The sequence below is a fragment of the Cryptomeria japonica genome, chromosome 3, assembly GCF_030272615.1.
Source record: "Cryptomeria japonica chromosome 3, Sugi_1.0, whole genome shotgun sequence".
In the NCBI taxonomy this organism is placed as follows: Eukaryota; Viridiplantae; Streptophyta; class Pinopsida; order Cupressales; family Cupressaceae; genus Cryptomeria; species Cryptomeria japonica.
The window spans coordinates 32,726,084-32,747,930 of NC_081407.1; the positions used below are offsets into that span (position 1 = coordinate 32,726,084).

At 36.0% G+C, this 21,847-nt stretch overlaps 1 protein-coding gene across 10 annotated transcripts; it reads right to left on the reverse strand.

Annotated features, from left to right (window-relative positions):
- Positions 1–1,639: 1,639 nt before the first annotated feature.
- Positions 1,640–20,990, reverse strand: LOC131065987 (heat stress transcription factor A-5). Of its 10 annotated transcripts, none has more exons than XR_009111532.2 (5): positions 19,845–20,989; positions 15,730–17,175; positions 4,346–4,423; positions 3,715–4,062; positions 1,640–2,316 (listed from the first exon to the last, which is right to left on the reverse strand). XR_009111532.2 is itself a non-coding variant. In XM_058000643.2 (3 exons), exons 1-2 carry the CDS (start codon positions 20,058–20,060, stop codon positions 15,769–15,771), a joined length of 1,623 nt encoding a protein of 540 aa, XP_057856626.2. In that variant the 5' UTR covers positions 20,061–20,990; the 3' UTR covers positions 3,684–4,062; positions 15,730–15,768. The 10 variants fall into 10 exon arrangements, 2 of the variants coding, with proteins under 2 accessions (XP_057856626.2, XP_057856627.2); XR_009111536.2 differs by lacking the exon at positions 1,640–2,316 and adding an exon at positions 4,144–4,188 and having other exon boundaries at positions 3,684–4,062; positions 15,708–17,175; positions 19,845–20,990; XR_009111535.2 differs by lacking the exon at positions 1,640–2,316 and having other exon boundaries at positions 3,684–4,062; positions 19,845–20,202; positions 20,638–20,989.
- Between the last annotated feature and the right edge of the window lie 857 nt (positions 20,991–21,847).

The following is a 21,847-nucleotide window of genomic DNA, read 5'->3' on the forward strand; positions in this document are numbered from 1 at the left end:
TAATCTTCTAGATTGGGTCTTTCACCAATGTAGAAGACGATCCTTGCAAGGGTTTTTGTCCTCACAAAGTGACAAGATGAACAAGTTCATCCAACAAGAGAAATCTCCAAATATCCAAAACCAAGCCTACAAAAAATGAACTCTCAAACTTTGCCTACTCTCCAAAAGCCACAAATAGCCAAGGAGTCTTTTCACTTTAATTTTAAATCTTTCTCCCCAAAATTGGCACTCATCCCAATAAAGCCCCCCATCATTCAACTTCAACTTATGGCGAACTCCATCCTTTGCTAGGGTATAGGTATTAGCATGGCCATGTACAACACACCTATCAAACTGCCATGGCCTCCCTAAAACCATATGACATGCTTCCATGGGTATGATGTCACAAAGTACCTCATCACGATAACTGTCAATCTTGAATTTGAATAAATATTTGCACTCCACTTTATTATTTGGGGCACCCATATAGTTCTCAATTAAATAAATTAAAATAAAGATATAAATATTTTATAACTTATCGGTATCAAAATTAAAAGCACTAGACCAAAACAATATCGAGATAATTGCATCCATCGACAAAACTAAAAACAGTAACATTGACAACTAGCTTAGTTGAAGCCCAAACTGACTTACTAAAAATAGTATGGAAAAACTACCCAAAATCATTCCAAAAAAGGGCATTGTGCAAGTCTCGTCATCATGCATCCCCTAGCCCCAACTCATTATCCTACAAGAACTCATTGGCTAGGCCAATAGTCCATGATGTTGAAGTGCTTAAAAAGGGGACAATACAAAAATGTAGAAATAACACTTCTCAACCAATAACCCAATTGCTCGACAATTTTTTAAATTGTCTGTTATAACGTGCACAATGTTTTTAAGGCTCACTTCCTCAATGGTGGTTATGAAAATTTGCCTACTCTCCAAAAGCCACAAATAGCCAAGGAGTCTTTTCACTTTAATTTTAAATCTTTCTCCCCAAAATTGGCACTCATCCCAATAAAGCCCCCCATCATTCAACTTCAACTTATGGCGAACTCCATCCTTTGCTAGGGTATAGGTATTAGCATGGCCATGTACAACACACCTATCAAACTGCCATGGCCTCCCTAAAACCATATGACATGCTTCCATGGGTATGATGTCACAAAGTACCTCATCACGATAACTGTCAATCTTGAATTTGAATAAATATTTGCACTCCACTTTATTATTTGGGGCACCCATATAGTTCTCAATTAAATAAATTAAAATAAAGATATAAATATTTTATAACTTATCGGTATCAAAATTAAAAGCACTAGACCAAAACAATATCGAGATAATTGCATCCATCGACAAAACTAAAAACAGTAACATTGACAACTAGCTTAGTTGAAGCCCAAACTGACTTACTAAAAATAGTATGGAAAAACTACCCAAAATCATTCCAAAAAAGGGCATTGTGCAAGTCTCGTCATCATGCATCCCCTAGCCCCAACTCATTATCCTACAAGAACTCATTGGCTAGGCCAATAGTCCATGATGTTGAAGTGCTTAAAAAGGGGACAATACAAAAATGTAGAAATAACACTTCTCAACCAATAACCCAATTGCTCGACAATTTTTTAAATTGTCTGTTATAACGTGCACAATGTTTTTAAGGCTCACTTCCTCAATGGTGGTTATGAAAATGTGAGCAATATATGCACCATCATTCACCTCTCCTTCATAAACCACTACACTCAAAAACTTTGCCCCTATAAGGGATATTGCAATAACATTGATCAATGGTTGATTTTAAGTATCTTTTCATCCATTGGAAACAACAGACACCCCATTTCAGCCCACAAATCTCTTATAAATTTCAATCCCTCCTCTACAAACCTCACCTTTTTTTAGCCAATAAGGTGCTATGCACTTTTTCAAAACTTTTGCCCACATACCCTTTTGGAGTCTCATTAATTGCTTTCACTATTTATGGCCAACATGATGAATGAGCACCATTGAATACCAATCCATTCACATAGAGACATGAGCGTTTAGGCTTTTTAGTCAAACTTAGAAATCAATTTTTTTTATAAACCACCAAAATTCATCACCTAGGCATCAATCCCTGCCAAATTTGCTGCAAGTACTTTGAAGTTCATCCTGAACGAACCTACAGGTCTAGGGCAAGACCCGAGACATCCCCGAAGGCATGGACCCATTCAAACTGGTGGGCCCATTTGAGTGAACTGGTAACATAGTATTATTCCTGTAGCAACCACTACAATATGTTTGTGAAGGTGGTGAAAAGACAGGATGGCGAATTCATTGCATGTCATAAGGAGAGACCTGCAATGAAGGCAAAAAAGTCATTCGAAGATTAGGAAGAAAAACATGTGGTCCAATAAGACTACAATATCACAGGCCCTCACAATGGATAACAATGCACCAATAAAGCCCAACAAGCCTGTAGCAGCTAGCAGTGACAGAAAAACATCAATTCTATTCCTCAGTTTCATAGCTTTTTCTCTACTATTCATAAGTTGTCTGCTTACATTCTAACACTGCTTTATCATTTTAGACATGTCAAGGATTCAATTACTTCAACAGCATATATGCAATAATGTTAGCTGGACCTATAGATTGCATTATTTATGAGTTAGCTTTAATTAGCTCTATGGACCTGAAAGAAATAATTTGAGCTCACCAAGTACCAAGTATTTATGGCATCTCTGTTAACATTTGTAGAATGTTAATACAAAAGCTTGTTTCATTCTTTCAAAAGTCAACCTAAAAAGTAGATTAGAGTCGATGCAACTGTCAAACTTGAATGTCTACAGAAAAGGTCAGAAGTTAAATTTATTATCAAGGGCTGCATTACACACTAATTTCAACCTTATGCCTGGGTAACTACAAATTCTACAACTAGCAGTTACCAAACAATAACTTATTAATCAGTCACTGCAATATCTAGCTTAAAACATACTCACAATATTGATTTTATGTTTATATCAGTGTTCTAGATCGTCCGTTTTATCATTGGTTTGATCTGATAACATCATGGTGTTAGCACTCAACTAACAAAGCCAGAAATAAAACCATATTCACAGACAACAGATGATAATTGTTTCACTGAGAAGCATTTAGAGGGTTGGAATAATCCAACTAAAAGTTGACAAAGACATACAGTTAATTGAAAAAATCAGTAAAACTGCAATTGGGTATTATGTAAATGAAAGCAAAGCTTATTTTATGGAATTGCTAACGGTTTTGCATGAATTTTAGGGAACATTCTTGTGAAGCAATGTGGTATGCATACTCTGAAGATTGTTGTGTGGTATCTAAATATTTTATCATAATAGAAATCATTACATTGGCCCAAGATGTCTGCGGAACAAGTGGGATGAGCTAGGTATGAGATTTAGATTGAAATTTAAAATTAATTTTGAAAACTTAATACATAAACTATACCAATTTATATGGTAATGCAACTATATATGCTACATCACTTATAAAGCCTATAAAACTATTATAAAGGGAAAGGAAACAAGTAATAAACTTCATAATCACCCACAAAGGCAGAAAAATAAAATTAACTTTTACCCAGAAGCAAGCATGAACACCACTGTGCCTGAGAAAAGATAATATTTGCTTCTTAAAATGCTAGGAAAAGCACACAATATTCTATCCTATCCAAATGTAGTTCTAGAGATCTATAAACAGAAAAATGCTAGTATTATTACTTACTTTGCCAATTCCAAAGCGGCCTGTCAAACTAGTAAATTGTGTTTGCCAATTCCATGGTGATCTTTGAGATTAACTTGGAACAAAGAAAAGCAATCTTAGAGAACTGGAGCATACTTTACATACAAAATATTTGGAGCATGCAGCGCTTGCCTTTTCAGATATTCAATTATATTTACAAATTTTAACACTGCTTTTCTGTCTGCTGGGAAATCTAAGAAAGCTCCAAAAGTCTTGTCCCGGGAAGCTCCAGAGAATGTAGAAATTTTGGAAATTAGCCACGGCAGCTGAAATCGCTCCGAAGTCCAGTTTACTCCTCAAACTTCTTCATGGAAATAAAACTCCAATTAACTGCCATGCATAGGCTCATCATCAGTCTCAGTCATCAAGTGTCTTACAGGAAAAGAAATACATAGACCTGAATGAATTTACAGTTTAAATTCTTCCATCCAGAAAAAGAAGCGCAGCAATCCATGGCTGCTCATATGGAAATTCACAAAACAAAATCAAATTTGGAAGGTAATGAGGCCCTTACCAGAAAACAACACAATGTTTAAACCATTTTCTCTAAAACTAAAAGGCAAACTTTTAGCACAAAATGGCAATTAGTGATTATCAAGTTATGAGTTGGCACCTCTTTATGTCTGCACAATAATTCAGAAATCTTGTGCTCAGCATAGCAATCTCCAAATCCAAAGATGTCTCTAATATTCTGAATAAAAAACAACAGATATTGTTCCAACTTCAGTACACTCCTTACTTTGAAAGTCCGGAACTGACAAAATACAACAGAATATACTAGTCCTAAATTGCATTGTTTTGGATTAATTAAGTGTTACACAGTAAGTTCCCCCTCAGACCAACGGGAAGCCACAGCTGTAAACAAATGAAAGGCATGTCCATCAAGAGTGAATCAATACAGATTAAATAAAACTGTCCAAGCTATGATCCATCATGGACTTTGAGATACTAGAAAGAGCAATGACGTTAAGGAAACACAAAATGCAAGAGGATTTATATCTGATGGGGAGAAAATACAACTGTCCCTGCAAAGTCAACTAAAGAAGCAACCAGAATTAAGGCAGCCGTGGGGAGCTGTCATTCTTTGGTGGAAAATGATATTTTAACCAAACAAGAAAGAGTTCTAACACTTTTATGATTTTTTTTAATTTTGTTCCAAATAAAGAGATGAAAGTAACAATTACAATGTCTGATCAGGCCACACTTTCACGTCAAGAAGCTGCAACTCTGATTTTAGAAGTTTGATCCCATCTATAACAGCCTTGACACATGTATCAGAAACATTGTGACTCTTTAGCTTGCAAAAAATACAGAAAAGTTTGTCCTAAAAGAAGTTTGTAAAACAATGAGAGCAACATCATATCAACAGTAGACAGAGTCATGAAGCATCCAATAGGTTATAAGGAGGCTGCAAGTTGAACAACTTTTGGCAATTCATTTTCTCCAGGGAAGTATTGTGGTGACACTTGTTAATTTCCACCCCACTGAAAACTTCATAAATTTCAACTAAGATCCATCCATGGAATTAAATGAAATATTATTGGATTTCCCAAGGGCAGTGAATGGTAATATCAAGATAGATTATGAAGTAATAGTTAGGGAACAGAAATTGCAACTGGACAGCTATGATTATTTTCCAGTGTTCCACGTGGATGTGTCCCAGTGGTCCAGGTGATGTCCCCAACGTCCTGGAGACTTGCAGACTTGGAGTTGGCATCCCCTTTTTCCAAGACTGAACGGCCTTCTCTATTAAATGCAAACAAATACAAAAGACAATTTTATTAAGGAAAACTACTTTTTAAAAAAACCTACCAAGCTAAAAAGGTGAGGATTTCATTACTTTCTAAAGTTTTGGCTGCTTTTAATTTGTTCAAATTAATTCAATAGCCATCCCCCTGCTGTTCCTAAAAAAGAAAAAATTTATTGTCCCCAAACTGCATCCTTGCATCCCCATGTCCCCCCATCCAGGAAACTCAGAAAAAACAGTGTTATTTTCTAGTATTAATGTTGTAGATTTAGTAGGGGCAAATGTAGTAGTCATATGACCACAACGGTTCAATGCATTGATGAGACCAATATAGCAGTATGCACCTTGATGGGCTGTTCTTGGCAGTTGATCATAATTAGAGAATCAAAGCCCAATCCAAGTAGGTCAATGCTAGTGAACAAAACAGCCAAACAGCTTGCTATGAGTAAGCTATGTTTTAATTTCATTGTAATTTAATAAAAGGGTATATGCGCAGAGATTAAACAAGACAAAAGGAACTGCAGAGAATGAACGATGAGTTTACAGATGAATTTCAAGATATCCCTCATTTGCTTTCACCAAATTAGGGCAACAGCACAGCTACATTAGAAACATATCCAAAGTAGTCATCTCCTTCCTAAGAGTTACCCAAGCTAATTAATGATTTACCCTTAGGCTATCATTAGAATCACAGAACTCTTCAACAAGCAGACCTCAAATTAAATCAAAGAGCTGTGCAAATGATATTAAAAGATCATGTGATGCTGGTAGTTATGAAAAGAAATGTCAAGAATGAAGTGATGTAGAAAACCAAATTTTATGTTAAAAATTTTATAAGTGGTTAAGCATTCAAATTAGGCGGCATTAAAAGCTATATGCTAGTCTCACAATAAGAGACATCAGGGCTGTTGATTTTAATTAGGGAATGGCGGATTCCAATTGCCTTGGGCAACATTGGAATCCGCCCAAAGGGCTGGCCCCTTTCCTCAAACATGTAGGGCAGGGCCCTATACCTCACAGCAACATTAAACCTCATGCCACACAACTTAAACCCCACGCCACATACTCAACGTGTTGATAAAATAGGGCCGACCCTATTCACAAGGCAATTGCTAAAAGGGAAAAATATAATTAACGATAATTATAAGGAAAGCCGACCTATCTAAAGGCTTCGCTCCAAATATAAGTAGTTGTCAAACCTTATTGTTATTCACTAATCATCTTTCCATGCGAAATATACTTCCATTGACTGCGAAGGTTAAAAAAGCTAACATATCCATACTTCGGTACACTACAGCAAAGCACCTCTAGGTTTGGCGAAGCACATTCAGAAATCTGTGAATCATCATTGGGAGTCAGCAAACTTTTGTGGATGTACAGCGAAATCCTTGAAAGCACAGCAAACCCATCTTGAAGTTCTGCAATCTAGGTTAAAGGGGCAGCAAACATCAACGAAGTGACAGCAACCATCATTCATGTGACAGCAAGCTAATCTTTAAGGCAGCTACCTCAATCTGCTATCCTTCTTGTGACAGCAACGTCTGCATCTTCAAATACTTGAGATAAGTGTTGTAATGATTACATGACTATAATCCATAATCAGATCTGAGGATCTTTTCTGGCTGGGTTTTTCCTCCTTGGAGGTTTTCCCAGGGTAACTGTGTCTTGTTCTCATTTTGTTCATTTCTATGTTGTCACTAATTTCTAAATTCTTTCAGCTAATCAAACTAATTAGAAACTAAATATAAATTCTGAGTTTATATCAATCTAAAAGTGTTAAAATTAACATCGTATCAGAGCTATAGGCTAGATCGACTTTCAGATTTCAGAATTTAGTACTCCTTTATTTCCAGAGTGTTGTCTCATTCACATGTCAGGTCAATGGGGCTGAAAGTTGAAGATAGGCTTGATGGGAATCTCAATTTTACTGCATGGACGGTTCGAATCAGGTTGGCTCTAGAAGAAGAAGATCTTCTTCAATTCATAGAAACGAAAGAGCTAACTGAACCTACGGATGCAGCTGAGCTAAAACAATTCAAAAAGGATGTTGTCAAGGCCAGAAAGATTCTCATTGATTCAATTAAAGACCACCTAGTCACCTCTATTGCTTCATTCACTACTACAAGGGAAATGTTCAGCCATCTACAAAGTACATATGAAATTAACAATCTCAGTAGGGCAATTACTTTAAAGCAGCAACTACTTAATATCAAAATGGCAAAAAAAGATTATGTTATTTCCTACTTTATGAGAATTTCAGAACTAAAGAATCAGCTAGCTTTAATTGGACATAACATGGAAGACAAAGACCTTGTCATGATTGCTCTAAATGGTTTACCCCACTCATGGGAGTCCTTTATTCAAACCATAAGTGGTAGAACTAAGCTACCCACCCTTGATCGCCTTAAGAATGATTGCATTCAAGAAGAGTCTCGCCTGATCACAAGAGGGCAAACCAAAAGTCCTCATGTAGATGACCATCACATGCTTACTGCCCAATGCAAGAAAGGAGGAAATTGGAAGAAGCATTATCCAAAGAGAAATAGGGAATTCAGACCATCTAACTCTCAGCACCCTTGGAAGAAACCTAGAGATTTATCTCGTGTCTGATGTTTCAGATGTGACAAATTTGGTCACTATGCTAAAGAATGTCAGAATGATCCTACTCAAAGAGAAGCCAACCTAAATGAAGTCTCAAAACAAAATGATGACTTCTTATTTATCTCTACCCTGTCAAGCAGCATACCTACAAACTGTAATACGTGGTTGATTGACAGTGGTGCTTCCAGACACATCACAGGCAACCGTGATCATCTTTCAAACTTAGTAAAAGAGGATTCCAGCCTACACGTGGTAATTGGTGATGATGCTCGATATTCAGTAAGAGGTTTTGGCACTACTTCTTTAAATTTAGACTCTAGTATTTCACTGCACCTTAGTGACATCTTGTTTGTTCCTGGAATTAAAAGAAACTTTATTTCCATTTCTGCTCTAGAAGATAAAGGTTATCAAATTGCATTTTCTGAGGGAAAAGTTCTTGCTTGGCCTAAGAAATCTAGTTTTAAATCTGCTCATGTAATCGGTAACAGATATGATAGTCTTTATAAGCTCTCTACTAACCCTGTTCAAGCCCTCATTAATGGGGCTTGCGAATCCTGTGAGCTATGGCATAGAAGACTTGGACACTTACACTATCAAGCTCTTCCCTCTCTTGAAAAGTTAGTCAAAGGTATGCCTAAACTCAATCAAATTCATGATAATACTTGCAAAGGTTGTGCTATAAGTAAAAATGTTAAAAGTCCTTTTCATAAAAGTGAAAATAGAGCTAAAGATAAACTAGAACTTGTTCACTCTGATTTATGTGGTCCTATGTCTATAGCATCTCCTAGTGGATTTCTTTATTACGTAATCTTCATAGATGATTTCTCTAGGAAAACTTGGATCTACTTCTTGAAATCTAAAGAATCTGATGAAGTCTTAAGTAAATTTAAAGAGTTTAAGGCATTAACTGAAAACTCCTCTGGTAAAAGAATTAAATGCTTAAGATCTGACAATGGAGGTGAGTACACCTCCAGTAGCTTTTATGAATTTTGTGTTGAGTCAGGAATTAAGAGGGAGTTTTGTGTTCCATACAATCCTCAGCAAAATGGAGTTGCTGAAAGAAAGAATAGGACTATTGTTGAGGCTGCAAAGGCTATGATTCATGATCCAGATTTGCAGACCTTTCTATGGGCTGAAGCTTCTAGAACAGCTGTATATATCCAAAATAGATGTCCTCGCCATGTTCTAAAGAACACGACCCCTGAAGAAGCTGTCACAGGATCCAAACCGGACATCAATTACCTCAAAAATTTTGGAAGTCCTGTTTATGTTCATGTGCCCAAAGAAAAGAGAACCAAGTTGGAGCCCTTCGAGAAGAAAGGCATGCTAGTCAAATACAGTGAATCCTCCAAGGTCTTCAAGATCTATATCCTTGGTTAACGGTATGTCGAGGTAAGTAGGGATGTTACATTTGAAGAAGATATTGCTTTTAAGAAATCAAAAGGTTCTTGTGTTATTGATGAAGCTAATGACAATCAAGATATGAATGTTGATACTAAACCTGAGATTCAGAGGGAGCCTGTTGAACCTCCACCTCAAGAAGAACATAATGATCCTCCAGAGCCCATGAATCTCACTGATATCCCTAGTGACATTGTTGTTACCAAAAAGAGGCCTCTTTGGGTAAGAAACACCATTCAAGAAGCCGAAAGATTTGCTGCTCCCAATGGCACCTTCCGTGAAACCAAGAGACCTCAAGTATTCTCCAACTACATTGCATTGATGTGCAATCTCATTGAAACTGAACCTTGCAATGTTGAAGAAGCCTTGAACCATCATGCCTGGAAGCTTGCTATGGATGAAGAGTATCAGTCAATCATCAAGAATGATGTTTGGAATATTGTGCCCAGACCCAAAGGTAAATCTATTGTTTGCTCTAAATGGTTATTTAAAATTAAACATAATGCTGATGGTAGTATTGAAAAATATAAGGCTAGATTTGTAGCTCGTGGTTTTTCTCAAAAGGAAGGCATAGACTATGAAGAAACATTTGCTCCTGTTGCTAGATATACTTCTATTAGAACTATAATAGCTATTGTTGTTGCTAGAGGTTGGAAGCTACATCAGATAGATGTTAAGACTGCCTTCCTTAATGGTGTCATTGAGGAAAATGTCTATATTGAACAACCTGAGGGTTATGAGATTCAGGATAGAATAACTCATGTGTGCAGGTTGAAGAAAGCTCTCCATGGCCTTAAACAGGCTCCTCGTGCTTGGTATGAAAGAATTGATAAATACTTGTTAAGTCTAGGTTTTTGTAAAAATGATGTTGACTCTAACATCTACTTTAAGTTATCCAATGATGAAATGCTAATTCTAGTTCTATATGTGGATGATTTACTTCTTACTGGTAAAGATGAACTTATCGTTAGATGCAAGAAAGAACTAGCTTCAGAATTTGAAATGAAAGACTTAGGTCTAATGCATTATTTTCTAGGTCTAGAAGTATGGCAAAGACCTAACGAAATTTTTCTAAGTCAAGGAAAGTATACTATTGATATTTTGAAAAGATTTAGAATGATGGATTGTAAACCTATGTCTACTCCTATGGAATCTAACTTAAAGAAGTTAAATGTTTCTACAGCTAACTCTGATTTTGCAGATCCATCGGAGTACAAGCAATTGATTGGATCACTGATGTATCTAGTTAACACTAGACCAGACATATGCTTTGCAGTGAATGCTCTCAACCAGTTCATGAGCATGCCCAAACATGTTCATCTTGTTGCAGCCAAGCACATTCTAAGATTCTTGTGAGGCACAATTGGTTATGGGCTGAAGTATCCACTTAACACCCCAATAACCTTGGAAGGTTATTCAGATGCAATTGGGCTGGAAGCGTCAAAGACAGGAAAAGCGCTTCTGGCATTTGTTTCAGCTTAAGATCCGCAATGATCCCTTGGGCTTGCAAAAAACAATCCTCAGTGGCACTAAGCACTGCTGAAGCTGAGTATATTGCAGCAAGCGTAGCTTCTAGAGAAGCAGTATGGCTTCATAAGCTTCTTGCTAGGTTGTTTAATCAGCCTTGGGATCCTACAGTTATTCATTGTGATAATTAGAGTTGTATCAAAATGTCTATCAATCCAGTGTTTCATGACAGGTCAAAACATGTGGAAACTCATTATCACTTCATTCGATATATGGTGCAAAGAGGCGCCATTCAGCTGAAGTATGTCAACACTGATGAGCAGGTTGCAAATATTCTTACCAAGCCTCCGTCCAAAGTGAAGTTTGTGTACTTCAGGGACAGACTCGGTATTGTGGAAAATGAAACCCTGATTGAGAGTGAGTCTCAATCTCAGTGATACATTGTGTTGTATCAAACCACCCTCTGCAGGCAATGTAAGGTGGTATTGTAATCTTCTCAAGGAGAAGAGTAATTGTTAACCATCCTTTGCAAACAATGTAAGATGGTATTGTAATCTTCTCAAGGAGAAGAGTAATTGTTAACCATCCTCTGCGGGTAATGTAAGATGGTATTGTAATCTTCTCAGGGAGAAGAGTAATTGTTAACCATCCTCTGCGGGCAATGTAAGATGGTATAAAAGATCCTCTCCACCCTCTGCGGGCAATGTAAGGTGGATCCAGTCTATGCATGTGTGCGAGCTGATTATATTATGTAGTTCCATTGTATGCATGTGTGCAAGATGGAAGACTACAATATTTTGATTATGTAATCCATTCTTTGCTTGTGTGCAAGATGGAAGATTATAGTTATGTTTCTCCTCCCTAATTAAGAGGGAGTGTTGATTTTAATTAGGGAATGGCGGATTCCAATTGCCTTGGGCAACATTGGAATCCGCCCAAAGGGCTGACCCCTTTCCTCAAACGTGTAGGGCAGAGCCCTATACCTCACAGCAACATTAAACCTCATGCCACACAACTTAAACCCCACGCCACATACTCAACATGTTGATAAAATAGGGCCGACCCTATTCACAAGGCAATTGCTAAAAGGGAAAAATATAATTAAAGATAATTATAAGGAAAGCCGAACTATCTAAAGGCTTCGCTCCACATATAAGTAATTGTCAAACCTTATTGTTATTCACTAATCATCTTTCCATGCGAAATATACTTCCATTGACTGCGAAGGTTAAAGAAGCTAACATATCCATACTTTGGTATACTACAACAGAGCACCTCTAGGTTTGGCGAAGCACATTCAGAAATCTGTGAATCATCATTGGGAATCAGCAAACTTTTGTGGATGCACAGCTAATTCCTTGAAAGCACAACAAACCCTTCTTGAAGTTCTGCAATCTAGGTTAAAGGGGCAGCAAACATCAACGAAGTGACAGCAACCATCATTCATGTGACAGCAAGCTAATCTTGAAGGCAGCTACCTCAATCTGCCATCCTTCTTGTGACAGCAGCGTCTGCATCTTCAAATACTTGAGATAAGTGTTGTAATGATTACATGACTATAATCCATAATCAGATCTGAGGATCTTTTCTGGCTGGGTTTTTCCTCCTTGGAGGTTTTCCCAGGGTAACTGTGTCTTGTTCTCATTTTGTTCATTTCTATGTTGTCACTAATTTCTAAATTCTTTCAGCTAATCAAACTAATTAGAAACTAAATATAAATTCTGAGTTTATATCAATCTGAAAGTGTTAAAATTAACAAGGGCATCAGAGCAAATATCTAATAAAATAAAGTTCAGTGCCAAAGGTATTTACCCACATGCAAAAGACAAGTGAGAGTGGGAGAAGAATAAAAATCAACAAGTTTACAAACCTTAGAATAAGATATAGATTTGAAAATTGTTTATGTAAAAAGGATATGAAAAACAGTCCTCTTCCAAGTTCAGCATCCTTACTCCTCTTGAAATCTCTCATAACCTGTGCAGACCTTGGGAAATATGCGTCTTTGTGTTTATTGTCTGCCAAGCACAATAGTAGCATCTTTAGTGCTCTTGAAATCTATTCTAGCATAATTTCAAGTTCAATTTCTAAAAAATTGTGTTTTTAAATTTGGATAACATTTTTAAGAGTTCTATTTGGATATATTTTCTAGATCTCTTAAGAGTTTTCCTCGGCCAATTTTTTAATATTCTAGATCTCTTAAAATTTTCAATGTTCCATCTTTAAAAGAAATAAATGGAGAGAGCTAAGATTTTCTGATATTCTCCATCTCTAGGTTTTGTCCAGCTATAGTAGCAATTTTCAGTCTGGGGACATGAAATAATGATCCATGCAACTCCTGCACATCAGTTCGAACACAAGTTTGTCTCATGCCACATTATTCCCTAGCGCATATAACACTGCACCAAGATACCCTATAAATGCATTAGACACTGGCAGAAACATTTTATTGAATTTTTATTGTTGATTAATACATTGGGTGCAGTGCCTTGGATGCTAGATTATTCCCTAGTACAGTTTTCCCAAGGTAGATCTAGTGTCACTTGTGTTTTGGATGTTTCATTCTTCAATTCTTCTTCTCTCATTGTCTTGTTATCTTTCTAAGTGTTATTTAGATGTTGAAACTCTTATAAAATTTTGCATAGATCAAAAAACTTAGTAACTTTCCTCATTAAATTAACTATGATTTAGAGTGTATTTCATTACATGAAACAGGTTAACGTACTTCCTCCAACTTAACCAAGGCTTTTTGTTATCTCTATCCCTTTTGATCTCCATCCAACCCTAAGATAAACTTAGCAGCCCAAAAATCCTCATAAAAAACTATAAATAAACTTAAGATTTCAATTGCTTTGCACAAATCTAAGCAGGCACTAATTCCAACAGCTCCAAGCAAATCAATGTAAGAACATCACACGCACACCCTTCAATCACTCTTTGCAACTTCAAGAATGTATTTCAGCTTCAACAACAAAATTATCAACTCCTGCATCAACCTACACATGGGCAACACATGCACCTGCACCAATACGTTCAATTCAGATCCATACGCATCTAACACATAGCTGTGTCTATTCCACGTGATTTTGCCAACCAACTGGCACCATATAAGTCTAACATATTGATATGGCACAAACCCATCCATATGGGAAGCACAACACACACACGACACATCACCATATTCTGAAGGGTTAACTAAAAATCTGTAGTATAAATACACCTCATTATACATTTCTATAAACTAGTCAACAAACAAGTAATCCTTGTCACATTTTTCAGCCTAATCTGTTTGTACAGCAAGGTGTTTTGGCAAATCAGATCAACAACTTCCTCCTACCTGATCACAATAACATACTTTCTCACCATCACCTCTATAAGTATTTGTACATTCACACAATATCAATGAAAGAAGTACAACATATTCTTCATGTTTTTTGCTTGCCCTATTTCCTCCACTGTACCACAACCACCACTACTACGTGGGTGATATCTTTGGGATGTCTTCATTTTAAGTGGGGACATTTCTAGGGTGCTGCCCGACAAGGACATTGAAGGGACACTAAGACGTTCCCGACACCCTCAGGAAACTCAACCACATCCCTTGAATGTCTTAGAAACTCAGTCATCCCCCACATCTGGAATTTAAAAAAGGGGCATTTTTAAAAATTTGATCCACTAACCCTAACTTAATATTCTAATGGGCCCCACCACACTCCTAAACACTCAAAAAAGCTATAAAAATAGCCCTCATCATTTAGACCAATCAAATTCTTAAGCTTCACTATTAGTTCTCTAAAGAGTGAAGATTTGGCTAGAAACTAATACAGTGAGGACTTGGTGTCAAAGAAAACATAGTGATAAAATTATGAAATGGCATGTGCCATGAAGGTCTGTGTGGTGTCAAAGGCCTTTATTTGGACTTGGTAGTAGGGATCCGAAACAAGGAAAGAGCAAGGGGTACTGCCCCTAGACCCCATTGGTGGCTCCATCCCGAAAGCCCCACCAACTATCATCTCCTTTAAACCAAGGTCCTTGGTCCCCCTATCCCCAAAACCCATTCCCACAATCCTGGACTCCATGGGACATACCTATTAGTGCTCTTCCATAATTTTGTTGCTACACAAACAAAGTTGTTCTATAATCTCAAACAAAAATTGGAACAAATAATGTCATCATTATTTATATAGCATCACATCAATTTCATCCTGCCTGTCAATGAGATCTCATAATATCAACAATAATAATTAATTTGCAAGCAAGTTCAGTTCTTAGTGTTTGATGCTCACATAGAAACTAATTAACAACTATTTCCTTGTCCTTTCTACAGCACAATTTTTTTATTATCATGGATATATAATATACCTATATCAATGGTTTTTTGGGGGAAGGTCTTGCCATAACTTGTATTAACAATTGTCATATTCCAAACAGAAAAAAATAAAAACATGTGCAACGAATGGCATTTCTCAAAGACCTATTACTTTAACAAATATTTACATGCTTCCATTTCAAACTATCCACTCAAATACCCAGCGAAAACTTAAAGTGGATAAAATCAGAAAAAAATTATATAACTATATTTCATTACCCATTTCCAAGCATCTAGAAAGAATCAGCAATACCTTATAAAGGAGAAAAGCACATAATTTTGATGTTACTTTGTTTCATTACAACATTTCCAAGCATCCAAAAAGAATCAGTAACTGAAACATAAGATACACCTACAGACTAAGAGTTGCAGTGCAAAAAAATAATAAGATACCATCTAAATTTGTAATCTTGACCTGCTGTCCGTGGCATAGCTTCAATACTCCAGTTTGATATCAAGGTTTTAGAACTGATGTCATCTGCCCCATCTGCAGTGTTAGCTGGTCCAGATTCTTATTCGTTCTCCACAAGTTCCCTTTCTCAGATGGACTGTCATCTTCATCCTTACTAACACTCCCCTGACTCTCAGAATCAGCCCCTTCTGTGTCTTCTGCCTCTGGAATCTCAGTAAGAAAACGTTCCCAAAACAAATCATTGATTCTCTTCTTGTTAGACCCACTGCTCATGCCATTATCTGTACCATCTCTGATATTCTCGTGACCTTTGTCATTAGCCATCTTCTCTTCCAACATGACCTTTGATGCATGACCTGGAAATCTTGTCTCCATAGGTATTGCTTCTGAATTTGTCTCTCTGTTATCTGTGTTACGCCGTGCAAAACTTCCATCCTCAAAGTTGCCAGTGACCTTTTCCATGTCATCTGTGGTATTAAATTCAATTGGAGAAGAAAGAGGATTCAAACTTAAGTTACATGAAATATCAGAAGTAATGCATTCTACTGACCCTGTCAATGGTACCATCTCTTTAAGCTTTGACGAACAAGACAATTCTTGTAACTTAAAAGAGGAGTTCTGGTCTGCTAAAGCAGCTCTATGAATATCTGTGAGCTCCAAAGAGATGGGTGTATCAGGGAAACCATGACTTGCCTGAATCTCTGCAATAGTTACTTCTGGCGAGTGATTTGAGAGACTTCCACAATCCTTTGCTTCACAAAGAGTATCACTTGCAACATCATGGAAGAAATTTATTAATGTGTCTGATGATGTCTCAAGCTCTGCAGTCAAATCCTTGTTGTAAATTTGCATAAGCCCAGGCTTTGTAATATCAGTCATATGCGGATTATATTTTATTAATTGGCCATCCTCCCCATCACACACCCCAACGTGCAAGATGTCATCATGCTTTATTATTTGACCATCCTCATCACACTCCCTAATGTGCAAGATGATGTCGTCATGCTTGGGCAGTCGTCTTTTCTTACTAGCTGTAGCAATATCTAAACTCTTCCCATTTTTCTCAGCAAGGTGTGCCATAAATCTAGGATTCTGCATAGCCTTAGCTAAGAATGCCATTAGTCGTTCTTGTCGCTTTTCCATCTGTTGCAAGCGTTCCTCTAATGACTGTAGCCGAACCTCGGTGCCCTGCTGCTGATTCCCAAGCCTCACTAACTCCATCACCAGCATTTGCTTTTCTTGTTTGAGATTTGTAATTTCATCTTCCAATTCATGATTCCTGATCTCAGCATATGCCCCTGAACCTGAACTTTCTGCTAGATGCTGCTGCTGTTGGCTGTGGCTGTGAACAGGCTTGCGCCGGTGAATGTTTTTCAGCAAATGCCTATGACCTCTCGAAAAATCTTCATTTGCAAACTCCCACCGCTCAGGATCAATTTTGCGAAACCCCTATTCGGTTAAAAGAACATCAACAACAATGGGCTTAATTTTAAAGTTAAACTTAAAATAAAACTATGTTTAATATATAATTCAGGCTGACAAAGTATCCTCGGTCTCCAAAAATCACCAATTCATAAAAATTATTCCCCTATTAATAACAAACAAGGTGCACATTTTATGCAACTTTGATGCTGCTGCTGTCAGCAGTGGCCCTCAAAAAAACAAAGAATGTTGGTCAAGCAAATGCCCATGTAACTTTTAAGTGGCTCAGGAACATCAGCCACTCCATAAGTTATTTCTATTGTAAGGCATTATTATCCAGAGATTCCAGACATAACAGCAACTTTGAAACAATAAAACCCCCTTACACTAAGAAAAAGGAATTTCATCAGATTGATTTATTGCACAAACTTAGAAATACAATAAACTATTTGTATTCATATATTCAAAACAAATAAGTGAGTTGATGGACATTTTTTTTATAAAGGTGAATTGACAAAATAAAATATTGCACAGGCTTCGAAATGCCGTAAATCAATCATATTCATGTATTAGAAAAAATTATATCAACTATGGTACAAAATTATTTTGATGGGTGTTATGACACAATAAATTATTGCAAACCTCTAAGAATGCTGTAAATTGTTCATATATGAAAATCAGAACCAAGTTGAAACAATTGAGTGGGTGGAAAGAAAAATAAGCTGGTGAGGCTCAGGGCTCAAACAATAACCTATGTTTTTAGGAGACCCAATTTTAAAGCTTGGAAGCATGGATATTCTCCAGCAGTGGATACATACAGGTTGCAGGAGGAAAGCAATCCTAATGAACCAGGGAAATCACAGGATCAATTTTCCCACCCCCACAAACAGTAAAAACCTAGTCCCAATTCTGCATTAATGACAAGAAAATTTCTCCTAATCTGTTTGTAAAATTAATTACAATGGTGAAAGAACTGAATTTTTAATCATTGTTTATTAAATATGAATTTTAAAAAATTTCTCCTAAGCATGCTATAAGAAATCATATTTAGGAACCGAAACCACCATACCACTAAAGAAAAATTTTCTAATTTTTCTTTTCAAATTGAGCTGATAAGGCTCAGGGCTCACAAGCAACATCTCACATTTTACGGAGACGCGATTTTAAAACTTGGCAGCAGAGAAATTCTCCACTAGTGGATGCAAAGATTGGTGGGGGAAAGCACTTGTGATGAACCAGGGATTACATATAATCAGAGGACCAATTTTCCCAGCCCTGAAAACAATAAAAACCTAGTCTTACTTCTCCATGATGGTCAAGAAAGCTTTCCCTGATCTGTGTAGCTTTGTACAGTAGGTCCAGGGTACCAACCACTCCATAGGTTCTTTATTATCTAATTGCATTATAAGCAGAGCAAACTACCCATACTCAAAAAATTAATTACAATTGTGAAAGAACTGAATTTTTAATCATTGTTTATTAAATATGAATTTTTAAAGAATAAGTAACAGCACAAACTTGAAAAACAATGTAAAACTATTCATTCATAAATGAAAATATAAACAGCAAATTACCAAGCCGATTTTTCCTTAAAATGAGTTTTAATAGAATAAATTATTGCAAATAACTAAGAGTGCTACAAATAATTTGTATTTATAAAATGAAACCACAAAATTAATCGAAACAATATTATGATCAATATGTATTTCACAAATTGAAACCAAAGCATTATTACTTGTACTCCCATCACCACACGTTATTCACATTTAATAATGAAAAAAAAGAATACCAAGGGAAATTCACAATCAAAAATCTATTGGACTTCTCTAATAAAGGGGTTGCGAAAATAATTAGAAAAAAGTTAGGATTTGGAATAGCACTTGTTATGCAGTAATTGCCCAGTATTTAAAAAACACTGCAAATTGGCCTAAAGACCTTAAAAAGCCATCTTATCTTATCTTCAGTTAGTCAAAAACTACAAAACATGAATTTTGACAGTGTAAACAATTGTACAACAATAAAACACTGCAAATTATTCATAGTATAAACAAAATACCAGAAAAATAACTGTTAAAATCATTGCAATTGTGCATGTATTCAGTACTCAACCATTTTACAACATCCAGAATAGATCTAATTACTTGCATTAATTAATTGAAACAATGAAATGAATCGATACAGAATTTTTTCTCCAGACAGGAATTTTGACACAGTATATCAGTGCCCAAAATATAAAAAAGATTACAAATTGACATCTTATTTTATCTTCTGTTAATCACATTGTTAAACTGAATTTTGACATTGTAAACAATTGCGCAACTTTAAGAATACTGCAAATCATCCTTATTAAAAATCAAAATCCAAAAAGCTCTTTCGCAGGCATGCATAAAAGAAATAAGTGAATCAAAGGACGATCTTTTCCTGCAAACGTAAACTATATCACTGAAGAAAATAAAAAAGACACTGCAAGCGTACAGGACCTCGAAACTAATCTTAGCTTATCCTCTTTTGTTTAAAACTTGAAAACCACAAAAAGTGAATTACTCCACTCTTTTTCTAAATATACAGTAAATTGTTGAATGAAACAAAAAAAACGTTGTGAATTTGGCTTAAAAGAGAAACAAAGTCATTGCAGCTTATCTTATCTTAAAATATTGGTACAACCAGAAATTAACTATGAAAGAAATTGCACTCACATATGTATTGAGCTGCCTGATGAAACTGGAAAAATTGTTGTGCTTGAAGTAAGTGGGAAGAAGAACCCTAGAAAATTCAGCCGGATTCCACACCACAAAACTATTATTCCCAGGGCTCCACGACACAATAGAATCCGTCGCCGCATCATCCACCATATCAAATGTTTTCGTCAGAAAAGGAGGAGGCCCACTACCACCACTACTTGACCCCTCCATTCTTCAATATCTTTAGGATTCCAAAGAAGATCAAAACCCTAACATTACCTTACACAAAAGGAAAAAGGGTGCGAAACTTCAAAATCTTTTCACGGGGTCTCCAAATTGATCAGAGGCTCAAAAACCTAACATTATCTTCCCACTGCAAAAGGAATCCAAATTGAACAAAGCTCAGACCCTAATATTATCTAAAGAAACATAGGCTCTCTAATTGAAAATAATAATGAAGACAAAAGAATTAAAAATCAAGGTCAAAACCCCATCTTATTTCACAAAATACGGTGCCTGTAATCCTAATTTGTTTTGTTAAGAAAAAGCAACAGAAGCTGAATTCTCTACCATCAAAAGGATCCTACGATGCCACTTAATTCTATACGGAGAACACAAAACTCTAATTCAAGTTCCCCGGAACCCAAAACCCTGCTAATTTTTACATTAAAAGATTCTACACGGATTTTTTGTATGCTTATTATTCTCAACAGAAGCTCAAAACCCTAATAGTTGAAATTGGCAATTCACAGGCAAACAGTGCGTAGGACTATAAATGGTATTCCAAGGTCGGTTTTTGGGACTCAACAAATTCGGTATCGTTCGGTGGGATTTCGAAGCACAAGACCCATGCAAATCTGATTCGAGGATTTTGCAGAGTGAGACAGACGAATTGAAAATCTCTATTTAATGCTGATTATATTTAATTTTTAATTTGCCACCGCATTTGGTGTGATTTGACTTGAATTTGTTGGACTTCTTGGATTTTTTTTCAAATCCAACGCCTGCAAGAGAATTCTCGTTGACCGGCCATGGCCGCCCTCGCGTCATAATTTTTTTTTTTGAAAAAGTAGACCTTTATGTTTTTCGGCCCGCGTAAATTTGTGGCGGGCCCTCAATCATGTGAACGTAAAGCCGCTATTCCCTGGTTTTGTGGAATATTTTGGATGCACTCAGGGGCATCAACCGGTCGCTAACTGAAAAATGAGATAACACAAAGGTTAAATGGTCCATTAATACAAAAAATTAGTCTGGTTTTTACACTAGGTAGTGCATATTTATACTTATTTGTATGGTTTTTTTCGGTTTTTTTTTTAAGGGTTTTGTTTGTGCTTGGAGGAGTAGGTATATAAGTATATTATGAGGAAGCTGTTAATTTTTACATATAACAAAAATCAGAATCTGTAAAACGCGTCAGATTATTACGATCTTTTCACCATTCCAGTCTTCATAATCTGTTTTTTCAAGTTAAAACCCAAAACATCTAACAAAAAATCATGTGTTATGTGGATTTAAATTTTTGTAGGTGTGTCATTTTGTGTGGAGATTAGCCTATTGCTATTATTTGTGTTTATCAATCAATTCATAATATTACATTTTTCAAAAATTAAGGAAGAATTTTCAATCATTCTCATTAAGGTTAGGATTTATATTGGAAGGTATTTTAATTTATTAAAATTGATTATTATTTATAAAGATATTCATAAAAAACATCATCAGTATTAATCATAAGAAAGATAAATGTTTTTGATGATTGTATAGTTTTTTAATGTTTCATTATGTACTAAAGTACATTAAAAATAGATTATTCTAAGAAATTAGAAGAAAACAGAGGTCCTTTTTGTGATATGTGTTTTGCTAGATTATCACTTATTGAATGCATTTGAAGATTAATAGTTGCTTATTATTAGAATCTACTTTTATGCAATTGCAATTTGTTATGTGCAATAGAAACATTTGATGTATAAAAGTTAACCAAGATAACCAAATAACAAACAAAACATAAAAATAGCAATGCA

Coding starts and splice junctions, on each gene's coding strand:
- LOC131065987 (XM_058000643.2), bottom strand. CDS start 20,060: ATGGAGGGGTCAAGTAGTGGTGGTAGTGGGCCTCCTCCTTTTCTGACG. Junction 17,176..19,844: donor TCAGGCAGCTCAATACATAT/GTGAGTGCAATT, acceptor TTAACCGAATAG/GGGTTTCGCAAAATTGATCC.